Source organism: Hemitrygon akajei, chromosome 19, assembly GCF_048418815.1.
Source record: "Hemitrygon akajei chromosome 19, sHemAka1.3, whole genome shotgun sequence".
NCBI classification, from domain to species: domain Eukaryota; kingdom Metazoa; phylum Chordata; class Chondrichthyes; order Myliobatiformes; family Dasyatidae; genus Hemitrygon; species Hemitrygon akajei.
The window spans coordinates 28,039,227-28,057,420 of NC_133142.1; the positions used below are offsets into that span (position 1 = coordinate 28,039,227).

At 39.2% G+C, this 18,194-nt stretch overlaps 1 protein-coding gene across 1 annotated transcript in view; it reads left to right on the forward strand.

Annotated features, from left to right (window-relative positions):
- Positions 1–793: 793 nt before the first annotated feature.
- Positions 794–18,194, forward strand: part of synpra (synaptoporin a) — a 294,470-nt gene continuing 277,069 nt past the window's right edge. The window contains exons 1-2 of the mRNA XM_073072306.1: positions 794–936; positions 1,050–1,115. Of these exons, the coding sequence (XP_072928407.1) occupies positions 919–936; positions 1,050–1,115 (84 nt within the window). The 5' untranslated portion in view covers positions 794–918. The remainder of the gene's footprint in view (positions 937–1,049; positions 1,116–18,194) is intronic.

Sequence of the window (18,194 nt, forward strand, 5' to 3'; positions counted from 1 at the left end):
AAACTTAATTGTATTAAAATCTGAACATATGACTGCCATCGCCATCACATCTGCATTACTTAAAGACGGTAGTAAGGGAGGGGGAACTCTAATGTAAATGTCAAGAAATGCAACTATCATAACTGCAAATAGATGTAACCCAATGATATCCAATGCGTCACCATTTGCATTGAATATACTTTAAAAAGTACTAAAGGATCCCATAAATCAGGTACCCCCCCCCATACTCGTATTTCCAGTGTAACAGGCGAATTAAGTAGTTAACAAGAGACTTCCTGCATATCGCCATCGAATACATCAGAGTTTTGCAAAGAAATGTTAACTTACCTTGAAGGTAGAAAGTGGAGAATAATTCCCAATCTCTTTCTGAGGCTGTTGCTATACCAGAGCCAGTTTTAAACTGATTCAGTTTTAGTCCAAGAGACATCAGCCGAGTGCGCTGAAGCAACGCTGTTGGTCATGACAACAAAATAAGTAGAAAGAACGCCAGGTACAAATATTTAATATATCATTTTATTTTAACTTATGCGAACTATTTGGCCACATGAGAAATATTGTAATTCCACGAACTTCAATACTCTTACACTTGCTCCGATTCACGCACACCTGCTATTGCTAGGCAACATGGGCATTGGCTGCGATTGTCCAATAAAAATAGAGTTGGTGTTTGGAGCCGTTGGCCAATAAGAACAAGCCTATCCCGTCACGGGCGGCGGGGTAAAGCCCGATTGACCAATCGGAGAAGTTCTTGAATACGCCGGCGAGTGGCACCCGCCTGTCATTCCATCTCCGTCAGTCGTCGGCAATTTCCGGCAAATCCGAACCTTGAGAGAGTTACACTGGGAGCTGTCAACAGCGGCTGGACTTCGTAGCTTATTGTAGCCTTCAGACCAATCAACATCATCACAACGTTCAGAGATGGATATAATTAATCACGTAAGGGATGCACGTCCATCCAATTTAAGTGACATTTGGTTAAATAATATAATGGTAAGATTCCTATGAGTAATTTCTCTAAAATGTTCTCTACACTTCATCCTGCTCTTTAGCTTGTAGCATCGGGTACATTCCGTGTCGCGAAGGAGCCTTTGGGGTTTCTGCGCCTTCTGGAATGGGTAAGTTTCTGAGAAAACACACTTGTGACATTTAAGGAGGGTGTTGATAAATAATGAGATTATAATGTTTCTTTGATTTGTTTGACTTAATTATCACTGGCTTGATTAAGTGGAATGTAATGCTGAATTTGCTAGCAATATTAACACATAGATGTCTATACTGTTGTTTCGAAGCACGTATTTGGTTTTCAGCATAAAAGGTCTAATACAAAGCATTTCTGCTGAGAACGTGGTACCGCCCCTTCCCCTTACCAGTTGTTTATACCTTTAGGCGAAGGTTTATTATGAATGGTTGCGCAAACTAGTACTTATGAAATATTTTTTAGCCAGATATTATTTTTTTCGTCCAGTTTACGTGTCTGATTGGCAATATTTGATAAAGATAAAGATTTTGGCGCTAGAATTCGGCAATGGGAAGGATTGCGTAAATGCAGTTCTAGTATTCAAAAAATGAGGCACTTATTAACCGATTTGCTATTTATGTTTATTGTGACGTTAAGCAATTACATGTGTTAAAAATACTGACTTTATAAGCAGACATTTCTGAGAGGTTTCTTTTCTCTTTGTTTCACTTCGTCAAAAAACGTTTGATCCAATCGTGTGGGAAAGAACTTGGAATGTTTTTGTTCATTACATTAAATCACTGTGAATTATTTCATTGTCTATAAAACGTTGTAATTTCATATATGACTGAATTTCAAAGGACATAATTTTAGTACATTAATAATATTCGTTTACAGATGGTATGTGTGATTGCTTCTGTAGAATTCCGGAGGGGGTGATATATGCTTAGAGGACAGTGATTTATTTGCAGAATGCTTAACAAGCCTTGGAGCTCTGGTTTATACAGAAATGCGGTTAAAGTACTGTAATAATGAGAATCCTTTCGTTGAGTTATTTTGTTGAAACAAACACAACATGCATATCAAAATTTCAAAATTCAGAAGAATATTGCAACTTTGAAAACTCTATCAAAATTACTATTGTCGGTTATTCGGGAAATTAAGCTTGTCAATGTTGTTTTTGCTTTATGAATTGTGGGAAAGTATAATTTGTGATAGGACTTCTTACACAAGAAATCCTATCACAAATTATACTTTGGTCATGTGGGACATTCCATGAGTAAACTTGTAGGATTAATAATTCAGACATTTAACTTGCCAATTTATTTACTAGCTCTTAAATTTAATTTTTACCACATAAAATGAAGTGTATTCTGTTATTAATACTTTGTTTTTTAAAATGGATAATGAACGTGCAATGAAAGTATAGAATATTGAAAAGTATACATTATCACTTCATGCATAAAACAATAATATTTTTTCATAAATAATACATATCAATGTATTTAAAAATTGGATTCTAATTTACTCAAGAGAAAATAGAATGTTAGGATTTAAGACTCATTCACCTTATTTTTTGTACTTAGATTCCTGATTAGGAAATAACTTACTGTCATTAAAGTAGTTTATTATTTATGATTACAAATTAAATTTTCATCTTAATCATAGGAATTGAGCAGATTAAATGACATGTTCGGCACAGGTTTGTGGGTCAAAGGGCCTGTATTGTGCTGTAGGTTTTTTATGTTTCTATGTTTCAGATTGCTAAAGAAACAGTCATACTGTAGAGAATTATACTGCAATATGCTTCATTGCATTTATACATTAAAGAATGAAACAATTCTCTGAATGATACAATTTAATAATACATTGCTGACTCATTCTTCACTTTGTACATACACTCAGTGACAACCTTATTAGGTACACCTGTACACCTGCTTGTCGATATATGTATCAAATCAGCCAATCATGCGGCAGCATCTCAATGGATAGAAACATGCAGACATGTTCAAGGGGTTCAGTTAATGAGAGAGGTCAGAGGAGAATGGCCAGACTGGCCCAGCTGGCAGAGAGGTGACAGTAAATCAAATAACAGCAGAGGAGCATCTCTGAAAACACAACATGTCGACCTTGAAATGGAAGACCACAAACATACACTCAGTGGCCACTTTATTAGTTACAGGAGGTACCTAATAAAATGGCCACAGAGTATACTTTTGAAAATTAAAGTGTAAACATTTGTAATGCATCATCTGACTGACCCAATGGGAATAACTTTACTCAACTTCACACAGCCCATCACTGAACTGTTCCCACAATCTATGGACTCTCTTTCAAGGACTCTTCCTCTCACAGTCTCAATATTTATTGCTTGTTTATCCATCTATCCAGCTATTTATTAATTCTTGTATATTTGCACAGTTGATGTATTGCGCACATTTGTCATTTGAGTGTCGTGTTTCATGTGGCCTTCCATTGATTCTGTTATGGGTCTTGGATTTACTGAGTACGCCTGCAAGAAAATGAATCTCAGGGTTGCAAATGGTGACATATACAGTATGTACTTTGATAATAAATTTACTTTGAACTTTGAAGAGGTAGAACTTTTGGAATTTTGCTAGGACCGGAATTCAAGATGTCAATTTTGTTTTGATTTACAGAAGTTTGTTAATAAATGAAGAAATTTGCTTGTTTAACTCTCAGTTGAAGTTTAAGCTGCATGTCTCCCTGGAACATGAGCTTGCTTGAGTTGGCTCCCTCTTTTCAATGTTCACTGACATTGCTAGTTGGAGTCTTGGAGGCAGGAAAAATTGATAATATTGCACCTTACTCCACTCAAAGTATACCTACCTAAGTAAATCATGCACCAGAATTGAGCAAGGTTCCTCTGTGCATTTAGTTGAAGGAAGAATGTTTTGCCATATCAGAAAAGTAAATCCAAAATCTCCAGAAGTTTTGCTGCTTTCCACTGACATTATCATGTATATATCTTATATGAAATGCATTCTTTAGCATTATTTTCCAAGTAATGAGCAAGCATTAAGATAAAATATCTATAACACAAGTCTTTAAATTTGGTAAAAACTGATATAAAATCTGATCAGTTGAAATTAATTGGCTAGTTTTTGTTCAGGGCTTGTTCTCATTCAGTTACAATTAATAGACCCTATGGATCATGTAGTTCTTTTACTTGTTAAAATTGAGCCAATTTCACCTATCTACTCAGCAAGTTTATTTGATAATATGATGTTCTACACATACTTGAATTGAAGTGTTAATGAAATTATCACTAACCTGATTTCCTTTTGCATGAGATAACTTTACTGAGTTACTGTTTGTATTATTCATGTATGCTTAATATTTCATAAAATCCAAAATAATAACTCTAATGCTAAAATAAATTAAGAATAAAACAAATGTAACCAGATCTATGAAATCCCTGTAGAGTATTAAAAGAAGAAAAATGCATTGTCATGATTTCAGTTCATGATCTGTAGATTTACAATGTGTTAGGATACGTCCATGACAATATTGATTTGTATCATTTTAAAAAAATGTATTAATTACAGAACCATAAATATCAGGCAGGCTAGAACCCATTGTTAGTGGATGAGTCATTGTTTTATAATCAATAGCATAATTAGTATTATTTTACATGTCAGGAAACGAATGCATGACATGCATTCATAATTGACCTACAGTACAAGGCATGCATACATATTTGACCTACATGGATGACATAGCCCTGACTTCCATTTTTACATATGTATTAACTTACTTAAAATATACAAGTTAACATTTGTGTTAAAATAGTGGGCAGGAATTTTCTTTGTGAAAGCACATATTACATCACTTAACAATGGGTTTTAGTTTTCAATATTATTCATGGTTCAGTAATTAATATCATGTTATGTTGCCATAGACCGATATTTTCTTCATGACAACAATGGATGTGACACATGAAACCTCACTAAGCTATTGCTCTTCAGTCTAATCTGTTGCAGTGAAAACCATTTAGTATCATAGATGCTGTACATTCAGTGGCCACTTTATTAGGTACCTGCTGTAACTGAGTTCTGCTGCTGTCACCCATCCACTTTAAGGTTCGATGTGTTGCATGTGCAGAGATGCTCTTCTGCACACCATTGTTATCATGTGTGCTTATTTGAGTTACTTTCACCATCCTGGTCATTCTCCTCTAACCTACCTCATTATGAAGATGCATTTGCCCACAGAACTGCTGCTCACTGGGTGTTTTTTTTTTGTTTTTCACAGTGTTCTCTGTAAATTGTAGAGACTGTTGTGTGAGAAAATTCCAGGAAATCAGCAGCTTCTGAGTTACTCAAGCCACCCCGTCTGGCTCCAGCAATCATTCCACGGTCAATGTCACTTAGATCACATTTCTTCCTCATTCTGATGTTTGGTCTGAACAACAACTGAACCTATTTACCATGCCTGCATGCTCTTATGCTTTGAGTTACTGTCACATGATTAGCTGATCAGATATTTGCATTAATGAGCAGGTATACAGGTGTACCCAATAATGTAGCCACTGAGTTTATTTTCAATGAACTGACACTAACGCATAGACAGTAAAGTAGAGGCTCAAGTAAATAAATTACTTAACAGTCTAGATCTAAATTTTAAAACAATATTAAAAAAAGTGTTAACTGCATTTCATGTCTTGAAAATGTAGCATGAAGTACAAAAATAAGCACAGAAAAATTAATTCATATGAAACATTATCTGATTCAAAATAAAACTAACATATCCAGCCTGGGAGCTCATTATCACAAAAACCTTAAACCAATATTGAGTGCATCATGAAACTTAACAAGAATCCTGCTGAGACATGCTCCTGAGGACCCCACCATCAAGGAAGCCAGGTTCGAGGCAATTTGATTCACACTGTATGATATCTGAAATGGCTGAGACATTGGATACAGCAATGACCAATGACCAAGATGGCTGTGCTAAGGACTTGTACCCTGGAACCAGCTGCACGTCTAGACATGCTGTTCTGGTACGGTTACAACACTGGCATTTACCTAATAAAAAGCAGGACTGAGACAGGTCAAATAACAATCTACTGCCCTGTTGATATACTAACAGTTATCAGCAAAGTGATGGAATCTATAATACACAGTGCTGTCAGCCAGCACATACTCACAAATGAACTATTCAATGAGGTTCACTGTTAGTTTTGCCAGAACCTCTTGGCTCCAGGTCTCATCACAGCCTTGGTCCAAATGTGGATTTAAAGAGCTAAAGTCAGAGGTGAGGTGAGAATTGCTATAATTGATATCAAGATAGCATTTAGCATGTGTGGTATTGTTACCTTGGTAGAATCATTGACGATATAAGTCCTTTGGCCTGCCTAGTTTGTGACAACCATGATGCTAGTTTAAACTAATCTAATCAGCCTGCTCATGATCCATATCCTTCACTCCCTGTTTGTTCACATTTCTGTCTAATAGCTTTATCATATATGCTTCTACAATAACCAGAACTGCATGCAATACTGCAAATTTGACTTAACCAAAGTTTTTTTTGTGATTGTAACAAGACTTTCCAACTTTTATCCTCAAAACTCCAACAAATAAATGCAAGCTTGTCAAATGCTTGTATGACCACTTTCAACATGTTCTGAACTTGCACAAGATCCTTCAGTAATCAATACTCGTGGCCCTGCTATTTACTGTATATTTTCCTTTTGCATTTTACCTCCCAAAATACAACACCTTATAGTGGTTGTAGTTGTATCTTGCAAATAAAAAAATTATTGTGGTTGTCAGAGTTCAACCTTCCAACTCCAGGACATCACACAGAAGTTCCTCAAGGCTGTCCAAGGCTTGTTCACCATTGAGCTTCTTTCTATTACTTAGTCCAAAGTTTTTACATTCACTGATGATTGTATTATGTTCAATTCCCTTTGCAACTCCTCGTCAAATGAAGCAGTCTTCATTAGAAGGCAGCAAGACCTAAGAAAGATGCATGCATAAGTCTATAGAGTGGCAAGTAATATTTGTGCCAAAAACAGTCAGGAAATAGCCACCTTCAACAACAATGAGGTTAACCACCTATCACTGACATTTAATAGAAATACTATCATCAATTACCCCAGCACATAATCCAGAAACTGGATCAGCCCCATAAATACTGTGAGTACAAGGACAGGTCCCAGCCTGTAATGAAAAACTCATTTACTGATGCCACCAGGAATTTCCTCTGTCAACATGATGCAGTACTCTTAATAAGGGCAAGAACAATAGTTTTCAAGAAGCTTTACGCCATTCAACCTCTCAATTAGCAACCCCATTAACCATCCTCAACATTCACATCCTTCTCTGCTGGCAGACATTGAGAAGCCTTTTGGGTGTCAAAAGGTGCAATATCTGCTGCAGGCTTCCCAGCATTTGTCTTTCTCTTGTAGCCACCCCATTTGTGTGAATGGTACAATTACCACGATGTTCATAATGGACATTGAGTATCAGATGTAGGCTGACTGTCTTTTGGAAATGGCCATTACCTGTACTTTCGTGATGTGATTGTTATTTGTCATCTTTTAGCCTGTAACTGTTGTCACCTATCAGAAACTGTTCCCAGTGATTAAGAAATGGATTTGAGTGGGTGGGTGAGGATTACTAATGAGTCGCAAATGAGTTTGATGTAACAGCTTTGCAGAGAGTTATCCCACTGTTCCTATATTAAACAGAAATTCACAGGCTATATTTTAAAATAGATGATCTAATTCCATTACTTCCCTACCAAGATATAAAAAATAATATCTTGACTCTTAAGAAATTGAATTTTAATACAGCACACAGTAACCTAGGATGGAGGTTCTTGGTGTAAGTAAGGGTACTACCAGGGTGCTCTGTTCTAGTACATGATAGAAAAAGTTACCCATTATTGTGAAATTTTCAATGTGTATTTCTCATTTTTAAGAAGCAAAGCAGTTTGATGGTTATTCAATTTTTTCCCTTCGAAGTCTTGCCTTTTTTTTTAAAGTTTAAAGCTGAATAATAGAATCGAGATTATAAAGTTGGTGGTTGGTTTCTACTGGAAGAACATGTTGTTATGGTAACACACAAGCTTAATTAAACATGTATAGCTCTCTCTCGCTGTTTAAAACGTCCATCTGGAAAAACTGGGACTTATTTTATTGCGGAAAAGGATTACAGATTTTAAAATAAGTTATTACAATTGCCAGATTTTGATGAAACCAACAAGGTAGATTGAAGATTAAGGTATTTTATTGGTTAATGAGAGGTCATCTATTTAACTATAATTAGTAATAAAGCGAGAAGCCGTTTACGTCAGAAGGCAACAAGATCTAAGCAACATTCAGGCACAAGAACTTAACAGGAAATGTTTTCAGGCACAGATTCATATGAAAATTTTGTCACAAGGAATAATTGAAGCAGAAACCATTGTATTTATTCATTTAAAGTTGAAGATTATTTGAAGCCAAAGATAAGGCTGGGGAGTGAGAACAGTGCAGTGGGATTCAATTGGATTGCTCCAGAGCTGACACAAATACAAAGGACCAAATGTGCTCTTTGTACTGTACATGCGGTTACTGGCACCAATCCCCGGAAATGCATCATTAGATGAGCATTTAGATATAAAGGTAAGCTTTTTGCCATATGTACATCAAAACCTACAGTGAAATGCATTGTTTGCGTCAACGACGAGCACGGTCTGAGATATGTTGGGGAGAGCCCACAAGTGCCACTATGCTTCAGGCACTAACATAACATGCACTCAATTTCCAAAACCTGATTCCTATGTCTTTAGAACACGGAGCACCCAGAGAAAACTTGCGGGGTCACGGGGAGAATGTACAAACTCGTTGCTGACACTTACACTAACCACTATGCTTATTTATCAGCTTCAAATTATAATATGCTCATTATAAGTATTACACACTGTATGTCATCCTATGCAAGATGTGGAACTGGGGCAATACAGAACAGGCCGGAGCAACTCAGCAGCTCAGACAACATCTATGGAGGGAAATGGACAGTTGATGTTTCAGGCCAAGATCTTTCATCAGGGCTGGAAAGAAAGAAGACAGATAAACAGCATAAAAAGCTGGGGAAGGAGATGAAGCAAAAGTTGGTGATAACAGTTGGGGATAACAGAAGAATGATGTAAGGATCTAGGAGGTGATAGGTGGAAGTGACAAAGAGCTAAAGAACCTTGGATCTGATAGAGGACAGTGTCCATAATGGAACTGGCATCCCTCAGGAGCCAGAATTTGTCTGGCAAAGAATGTTCAAAGAAATGCTGCTAGATTCCACTGGATTTTACGCTGATGTATGTGTTGTGAAAAATGTAAGATATCATTTTTAAAAATGAAGTTGTTGATAAACATTAATATATTTGTTGAACCTTGTTTATTGGTGATGTCTTTGCTGCTTGTGCAATGATGGAATTGAGAAGAGTAAATTTGCATTGTTAGCATTCAATGCCTGAAAATTCCAGCATCTCCTTATGCATTCCACGGTTTTCACATTCTTCTATACCTTCATCTTTTCAGATTCTTTCAGTCTATTTCAATATAGAATCTAGAAATCCAAATGCAGTACGAGTTCAAGGATCTAAATGTAATCAAGTAAATTTATTTGAATTGAATAAATTATATTTATGTTTCACTAACAAATAAAAAGACTTCTCAATGAGGAACATTAGCTTTGAACTGTCCCAATTTATACTCCAGAACTGACATTGGGGAAGATATTTTGGTTTGATTAAATATCCTCATTTCAAAAATGTGCTGTGTTTTGGGGCATAAATTATGATGACAGAACACTAATGTTGCTATAAAAATTAAGAAAAGGGGACCTATATATGAATTTTGAACATTTAAAACTCACTGTGCATTCAGGTAAGTAGTCAAAAATTTGTGAAGGTCATTGTGGGTTTTATTAAACTTTTACAAATGCTTTTCCAACAAAATAAATATGGTTGATTAGGGGGAAAATCTCCTAAATAAGATGTCAGGAAACATGTTTAATTGGATGCAAAGGGTAGTTAATACCTTTCTATGATGAAAAATGGATTTGTGTCTGACTAAACTTTTTTAAATTATAAAGTAAAATATTTGAGACTGTCTTACAATGAGCATGCTCCATTTGAAGGATAGCTTGTCTGTCATTTTTGACTGTGGGTAGGCAGAGAAGGTCATATTCTTCCAGAGACATGGATAATTATCATCATCATCATCATTGTGTACAGTGTCACATGACGTGGGTGATCATGGTCTTGACCATAATTGTTCTTAGCAACGTTTTCCACAGAAGTGGTTTGCTTTTGTCTTCTTCTGGGCAGTGTTTTTACAAGATGGGTAACCTCAGCAATGATCAATATTCTTCTGAGATTGTCTGCCTGGTGTCAGTGGTCGCATAACCAGGACTTGTAATGTGCACCAACTGCTCATATGACCATTGAACATCTGCTCCCATGGCTTCACATGACCCTGATTGGGGGGGCTAATCTGCAGGCTAGCAGAAGGAAGGAGCACCTTGTATGTCCTTTGGTAGAGACATACCTCCACCCTGCTACCCTATGATTATATAAAATTTGATTCTAGGTAAGTACAAATATCTTTGGATATCATGGTACATGGTTCAAGATGCAGGACTAAAGAAAACATTTATATCAAAGCTTCCACAGGTGTGGACTTTAAGATAATATGATGACTTGGAATAAGCAAACATATTGTCACATTGCATCCTAAAAATAATTCCTGAAAAGCTATAAAATGGTCAACAAATCTCAGACTCATTTTATAAATATTGATCTAACCATCCACAAGAAGAAACCAATAAAAAGTTAAATGTTTTTAAGGTTTTGTACTAGTTTCATCATTATGGGCATACATACCCAGAATACAAATGCCATGAAAGTGAGCTTTTTTGCAGCAGCAGGGCAGCACATTACAAACACGATAACATAAATTACATAAATTAACATAGATTATAGACAACTTGTATGACAGAATAAACAAACATATCAACAACATTAGTGCAATATGCAGGAAATACACGGTTATCGAAGGTAGACCTAGGGTTTTTCAGGTTGGTTCATGAATCTGATGGCAGTGGGGAAAAATGCTCTAGAATCTGGAGGTGTACGTCTTCAGGCTCCTATACCTTCTGGCTGATGGCAGCAATAAGAAGAGGTCATGGTGCAAATGATGGGGATCCTATATGTCACCTTCCTGAGACATCACCTCTTGTAAAGTCCTCAATGGTGGAAGTGCTGTACCCATGAGGAAATTGGCTGAGTCCACTATTCTCTGTAGCCTCTTGGTTCCTGTGCACCGGAGTTCCCATACCAGGCCATCATGCAACCAGTCAGAATGCTTTCTGTGGTATGTTTGTAGAGGTTTGTCAATCATTAATGATATGCCGAATCTCCTAAAACTTCTAGGAGTGTAGAGACACTGGTGCATCTTTTTCATAGTTACATCTATGTGCTGGGCTCAGGATGTTGGTCCTCAGAAACTTGAAGCTGCTTACTCTTTTCACTACAGATCCTTCAATGTAGGGTTGTGCATGTTCACGTGATGTTCCTTAATACCTACAGGACTCTTACTTTGTTTCTCCAACACACATCTCAAGAACTAGCTTCTCCATTTACTTTGGGACTGATCCTGCAGTGCTACCTATGGTCCCTGAATTTTCCTCGAATTGAAGAAATAAACTGATCCTGTTATCCCTCTGTACCCTTTCATTTAGCAGTGAGATTTTAATGATGATTATGTTTAGGCTGGTCCAACCTCGAATACCATGATAGGCTTGAATTTATGCCATTTCGGCTTAAGAAAGGTTTCATAGGAACCCTCTACCTTTGTAAAGGGGGGGGGGGGACACCTGTACTTCTAAATCTAACCATTGCTGAAAATGCATTAAAATATTTTTAAAGAAAAAAAGTCCAAGCGTTTAGATTTTTAAAAAAAACTGAAGCAAAATTATTAAAACCAAACCTCCAAGCTTACAATCTCCATTGTGTGTGTGACACAACTGGCAGGTATGTTTACAGACGTTTTAACCTTTCTCTCGCCCAGTGTAAAGTGCCCTCCTGCTTCAAAACATTCACTATTGTTGTACCTAAAAAGACCAAGGTAACACGTCTGAACGACTAGTGTGCTATTGCACTCAACTCAATAATAAGCAAATGCTTTGAGAGGCTGGTCAAGGACTACATCTGCAGCTTGCTACCACCCACACTGGGACCCCCTACAATTTGTCTAACGACACAACCAATCGACAGATGATGCAATAGCTGCTGCTCTACACACTGTTCAGCATCCAACACCATAATTCTCTCCAGGCTCGACAAGAATCTCAGAGACCTTGGCCTTCATCCTGCCTTGTGTAGCTTGATCCTGGACTTCCTGTCAGATCACCAGCTGGTGGTAAGGGTGGGCTCCCTCACCTCTGCCCTTCTGACCTCAACACAGGTGCCCCTCAGGGCTGTGTCCTAAGCCCCTCCTTTACCCTCTGTATACCCATGACTGTATTGCCACCCACAACTCCAATCTGCTAAGTAAATTTGCTGATGATACTACACTGATTGGCCTAATCTCAAGTAATAATGAGGCAGCCTACAGAGAAGAAGTCATCTCTCTGACACAGTGGTGTCAAGAAAACAACCTCTCCCTCAATGTTGCAAAAACGAAGGAGCTGGTTGTGGACTACAGGAGGACTGGAGACAGGCTAACTCCTAATGACATCAATGGATCTGGGAATGAGAAGGTGATCAGCTTTAAGTTCCTCAGCATAAACATTATTGAGGATCTCACATGGTCTGTACACACCAGCTGTGTGGTGAAAAAGGCACAACAGCACCTCTTTCACCTCAGATGATTGAAGAAGTTTGGTATAGACCCCCAAATCCTAAGAACTTTCTACAGGGGCATGATTGAGAGCATCCTGACTGGCTGCATCACTGCCTGACAATAGACAATAGACAGTAGGTGCAGGAGTAGGCCATTTGGCCCTTCTAGCCAGCACCGCCATTCACTGTGATCATGGCTGATCATACACAATCAGTACCCCGTTCCTGCCCTCTCCCCATATCCCTTGACCCCACTATCTATAAGAGCTCTATCTAACTCTCTCTTGAATGCATGCAGACACTTGGCCTCCACTGCCTTCTGGGGCAGAGCATTCCACATATCCACCACTCTCTGGGTGAAAAAGCTTTTCCGCATCTCTGTTCTAAATGGCCTACCACTTATTCTTAAACTTGTGGCCTCTAGTTCTGGACTCACCCATCAGCGGGAACATGCTTCCTGCCTCCAGCGTGTCCAATTCCTTAATAATCTTATATGCTTCAATCAAATCCCCTCTCATCCTTCTAAATTTCAGTGTATACAAGCCCAGTCGCTCCAATCTTTCAACATATGACAGTCCTGCCATTCCGGGAATTAACCATGTGAACCTACGCTGCACTCTCTCAATAGCAAGAATGTCCTTCCTCAAACTTGGAGACCAAAACTGCACACAATACTCCAGGTGGGGTCTCACCAGGGCCTTGTACAGCTGCAGAAGGACCTCTTTACTCCTATACTCAATTCCTCTTGTTATAAAGGCCAACATGCCATTAGCTTTCTTCAGTGCCTGCTGTACCTGCATGCTTGCTTTCATTGACTGATGTACAAGAACACCTAGATCTCGTTGTACTTCCCCTTTTCCTAACGACTCCATTTAGATAGTAATCTGCCTTCCTGTTCTTGCCACCAAAGTGGATAACCTCACATTTATCCATATTAAACTGCATCTGCCATACATTTGCCCACTCACCCAACCTGTCCAAGTCACCCTGCATGCCTGGTATGGGAACTGTACTTCCCTCAATCGCAGGATTCTGCAGGGAGTGGTGTGAACAGCCCAGTGCATCTGTAGATGTGAACTTCCCACTACTCAGGACATTTACAAAGACAGATATGTAAAAAGGGCCTGAAGATTCATTGGGGACCCGAGTCACCCCAACCCCAAACTGTTCCAGCTTCTACCATCCAGGAAATAGCACTGCAGTATAAAAGCCAGGGCCAACAGGCTCCAGGACATCAGACTGAATAATTCATGCTGACACAACTGTATTTATATGCTATATTACTGTATATACCGTTTATTATAAATTACTATAAATTGCACATTGCACACTTAGATGGAGATGTAATGTAAAGATTTTTACTCCTCGTGTATATGAAGGATGTAAGTAATAAAATCAATTCAATTCAATTCAACTTGTATGCTGTCTCAGCAGTCCAGAATCTGCCTGTCAATGCTCCACTTTAATATCAGAAATCCCAACAAAAGTGACTCTCATACAAGAACAAACAGAAAGCTGTAAGAGGTACCCAGTGTGCAAGACACAGGTAACTGGGTGACCGTTAGGTGGGGGAAAGGGGATAGGCAGCCAGTGCAGAGTACCCCTGTAGCCATTCCCCTCAACAATAGGTATACCACTTTGGATACGGTGAGGTGGATGGCCCAGCAGAGGAAAGCCACAGTGTTCAGGTCTCCCTTGCATTGAGTCTGGCTTTGTGGCTCAAGAGAGACAGGGAGAGAAAAGGAGAGCTGTCATGATAGGGAGTTTTAGGGAAACAGAAAGGAGGTTCTGTGGACGAGAACGAGATTCCTGGGTGGTATGTTGCCTCCTGGATGCCAGGGTCAGGGACAGATCGGATTGAGTCCACAGCATTCTTAAGTGGGAGGGAATGCAGCACAAAATTGTGCTCCACATCAGTACCAACGACATTTGTAGCAGAGGTGACTAGCTGCTCAAAAGGGAGTTCGATGACTTTGGTACTTTGGAGCCTTGAGGGTTGTAATCACAGGAGTGCTACCTGTGCCACATGCTAGTGAGGCCAGATTAGCAATGTCATACAGTTTAACAGGTGGCTAAAGAGATGGTGCGGGAGAGAGGATTTCAGCTTTTTGGATCATTGGGCTCTCTTCCAGGGAATGTGGGACCTGTACAGAAGGGACAGTTCGCACCTGAACTGGAGGGGCAACTAATATTTTCGTGAGAATGTTTGCTAGGGATGGGTGGTGGGGTTTAAACTAGAGTTGTAGGGGAATGGAAACTAGAGCACTAGAGCAGATAGTGGAGTGGTAATGGAGAAAGATGTTGTTACGCCTACATGCAAAGTCAGGAATCAAAAGGTTGAGTATGGTGGGACTAATATTCTGTCTGTGTATATATCAATGCAAGGCATATTGTAGGAAAGGCAGATGAGCTTAGGACATTGTTCAGCAGATGGAATTATGACAGTGTAGCCATTAGTGAGACTTGGTTGCAGGATGGGCAGGACTAGCAGCTCAGTGCTCCAGGGATCCATTGTTTTAGATGTGATAGAGTGAGAGGGATTGGGGGGGGGGGGGGGCAGTTGGCATTACTGGTCAGGGAAATTGTCACAGCAGTGCTCAAATAGGACATACTGGAGTGAAGCTTTATGGGTAGAACTGAGGAATAAGAAAAGTATAACCATGTTAATAAGATTATATTATAGACCACCAAACAGTCTGCAGGATCTAGAGAGCAACTTTGTAAAGAGTTTGCAGAATGTTGCAAGAAACATAGGTTATTATGCAAGGTAATTTTAACTTTCTGCATTGACTGGGACTCCCATACTGTAAAATGGCTGGATGGGAATGAGTTTATCAAATGTGTTCAGGAAAGGTTCCTTAATCACTACATAGAAGTACCAACTAGAGACATTGTGATACCAATCCCCTATAAGGGAATGAGACAGGGCAGGCAACAGAAGTTTGTGTAGGGGAACACTTTGCGTCTAGTGATCATAATCCCATTAGTTGCAAGGTCATTATGGAAAAGGGTAGGTCTGGTCCTCAGGTTGAGATTCTAAATTGGAGAAAGGCCAATTTTAATTGTATCAGAAAGGATCTGGCAAGTGTGGACGAGGACAGGTTATTTTCTGGTATAGGTGTACTTGGTAATTGGGAGGCCTTCAAAGGCGAAATTTTGAGAGTTCAGAGTTTGTATGTTCCTGTCAGAATAAAAAGCAAGGATAACAGGTTTAGGGAACCTTGATTTTTGAGAGATATTGAAGCTCTGGTTAAGAAAAGGAACGAGTATACATCAGGTACAGGTAGGTAGGAACAAATAGGGTTCTTAAGGAGTATAAGAATGCAAGAGAACACTTAAGAAAAAAATCTGGAGGGTTAAAAGAAGGCATGAGGTTGTTCAGGCAGACAATGTGAAGGAGAATCCCAAGGGCTTCCACAAACAACAAACGGATAGCAAGAGACAAAATTGGACATCTGGAAGATTAGAATGGTAATCTATGTGTGGAGCCAGAAGAGATGGAGGAGATCATAAATGGACTTTTTTGCATCTGTGTTTACTTGAGAGATGGGCACAGAGTCTATAGAAGTGAAAAGCAGCAAGGTCAGGAGCCCTATACAGATTACAGTGGAGGAGGTGTATGCTGTTTTGAGGCAAATTAGGGTGGATGAGTCCCCAAAACCTGACACGGTGTTCCCTCTGACCATGTGGGAGGCAAGTGCGGAAATTACAGGGCCCCAACAGAGATATTTAAATCATCCTTAGTGACAGGTGAAGTATCAGAGGATTGGAAGATAGCCAATGTTATTCTGCTATTTAAGAAAGGCTCAAAGAATAAGATAGGAAATTATAGGCTGTTGAGCCTGACCGGTAGTGTGAAAGTTATTGGAAGGTATTCTAAGGGATTGGATATGTAAGTATTTGGATAGACAGGGACTGATTAGGGGTGCAAACACGAGGAAATCTGCAGATGCTGGAAATTCAAGCAACACACACAAAATGCTGGTGGAATGCAGCAGGCCAGGCAGTATCTATAGGGAGAAGCACTGTCAATGTTTCAGGTCGAGACCCGAAATGAAGGGTCTTGGCCCGAAACATTGACAGTGCTTCTTCTAATAGATGCTGCCTGGCCTGATTAGGGATAGTGGCTTTGTGTGTAATAGGACATGTCTAACCAACCCGAAAGAGCTTTTCAGGGACATTACCAGGGAAACTGATGAAGGCAAGGCAGTAGATATTGTCTACATGGACTTCAGCAAGGCATTTGACAAGGTACTGCATGGGAGGTTGGAGAAGACGGTTCAGACGCTTGACATTCAAGATAAGGTAATAAATTCGATTAGACATTGGTTTCATGGGAGAAGCCAGAGAGTGGTAACAGATGTACAAACAGGAGAGAATCTGCAGACAATGGAAAGGAGCCCCGTGACTAGTGGTGCACTGCATGGATCAGTGCTGAATCTGTTGTTGTTTGTCATCTATGTCAACAACGTGGATGATTGTGTGGAAAACTGAATCAGCAAATTTACAGATGGCACCAAGATTGGGGTAAAGTAGACAGTGAGAAAAATTAACAAAGCTTTTAGCAGGAGCTGGAGCAGCTGGAAAAATGGATTGAAAAATGGCAGATGGAATTAGTGTAGACCAGTCTGAGGTGCTGCACTTTGGGAGGACCAACCAGAGTATATCTTACATACTGAGTGGCAGGACACTGAGGAATACAGTACAACAGAGGGATCCGAGAATATAGATCCATAATTCCTTGAAAGTGGCGTCGCAGGTAAATAGCATCATAAAGAATGCTTTTGGAACATTGGCCTTCATAAATTAATATATTGAGTACAGGAGTTCGGCTGTTACATTGCAATTGTGTAAATGTTGGTGAGGCTTAATTTGGAGCATTGTGTGCAGTTTTGGTCACCTACCTACAGGAAGGATGTCAACAAGATTAAAAGAATGCAGAGAAACATTAGAAGGTTGTTGCTGGGACTTGTGTTATAAGGAAAGTTTGAATAGGTTCGGACTTTATTCCCTGGAACGTAGAAACTTGAAGGGAGATTTAATAGAGGTGCTGATGCAAATTTAAGAGGGGTACAGATAGGGTATTGCAGGCAGACTTTTTCCACTGAGGTTGGTTGAGAATATAACTAGAGGTTAAGGGTGAAAGGTGAAATGTTTAAGGGGAGTATGAGAGGGAACTTCTTCACTCATAGGGTGGTGAGAGTGTGGAATGAACTGCTAGCGCAATTTAAGCATTTAAGAGAAATTTGGATATGTGCAAGAATGGGAGGAATATGGAGGGCTATGGTCCAAGAGCAGGTTGAGGGGACTAGACATATTAATGGTTTGTCTTGGACTAGCTGGTCTGAAGGGCCTGTTTCTATGCTGTAGTGTTCTATGACATTGT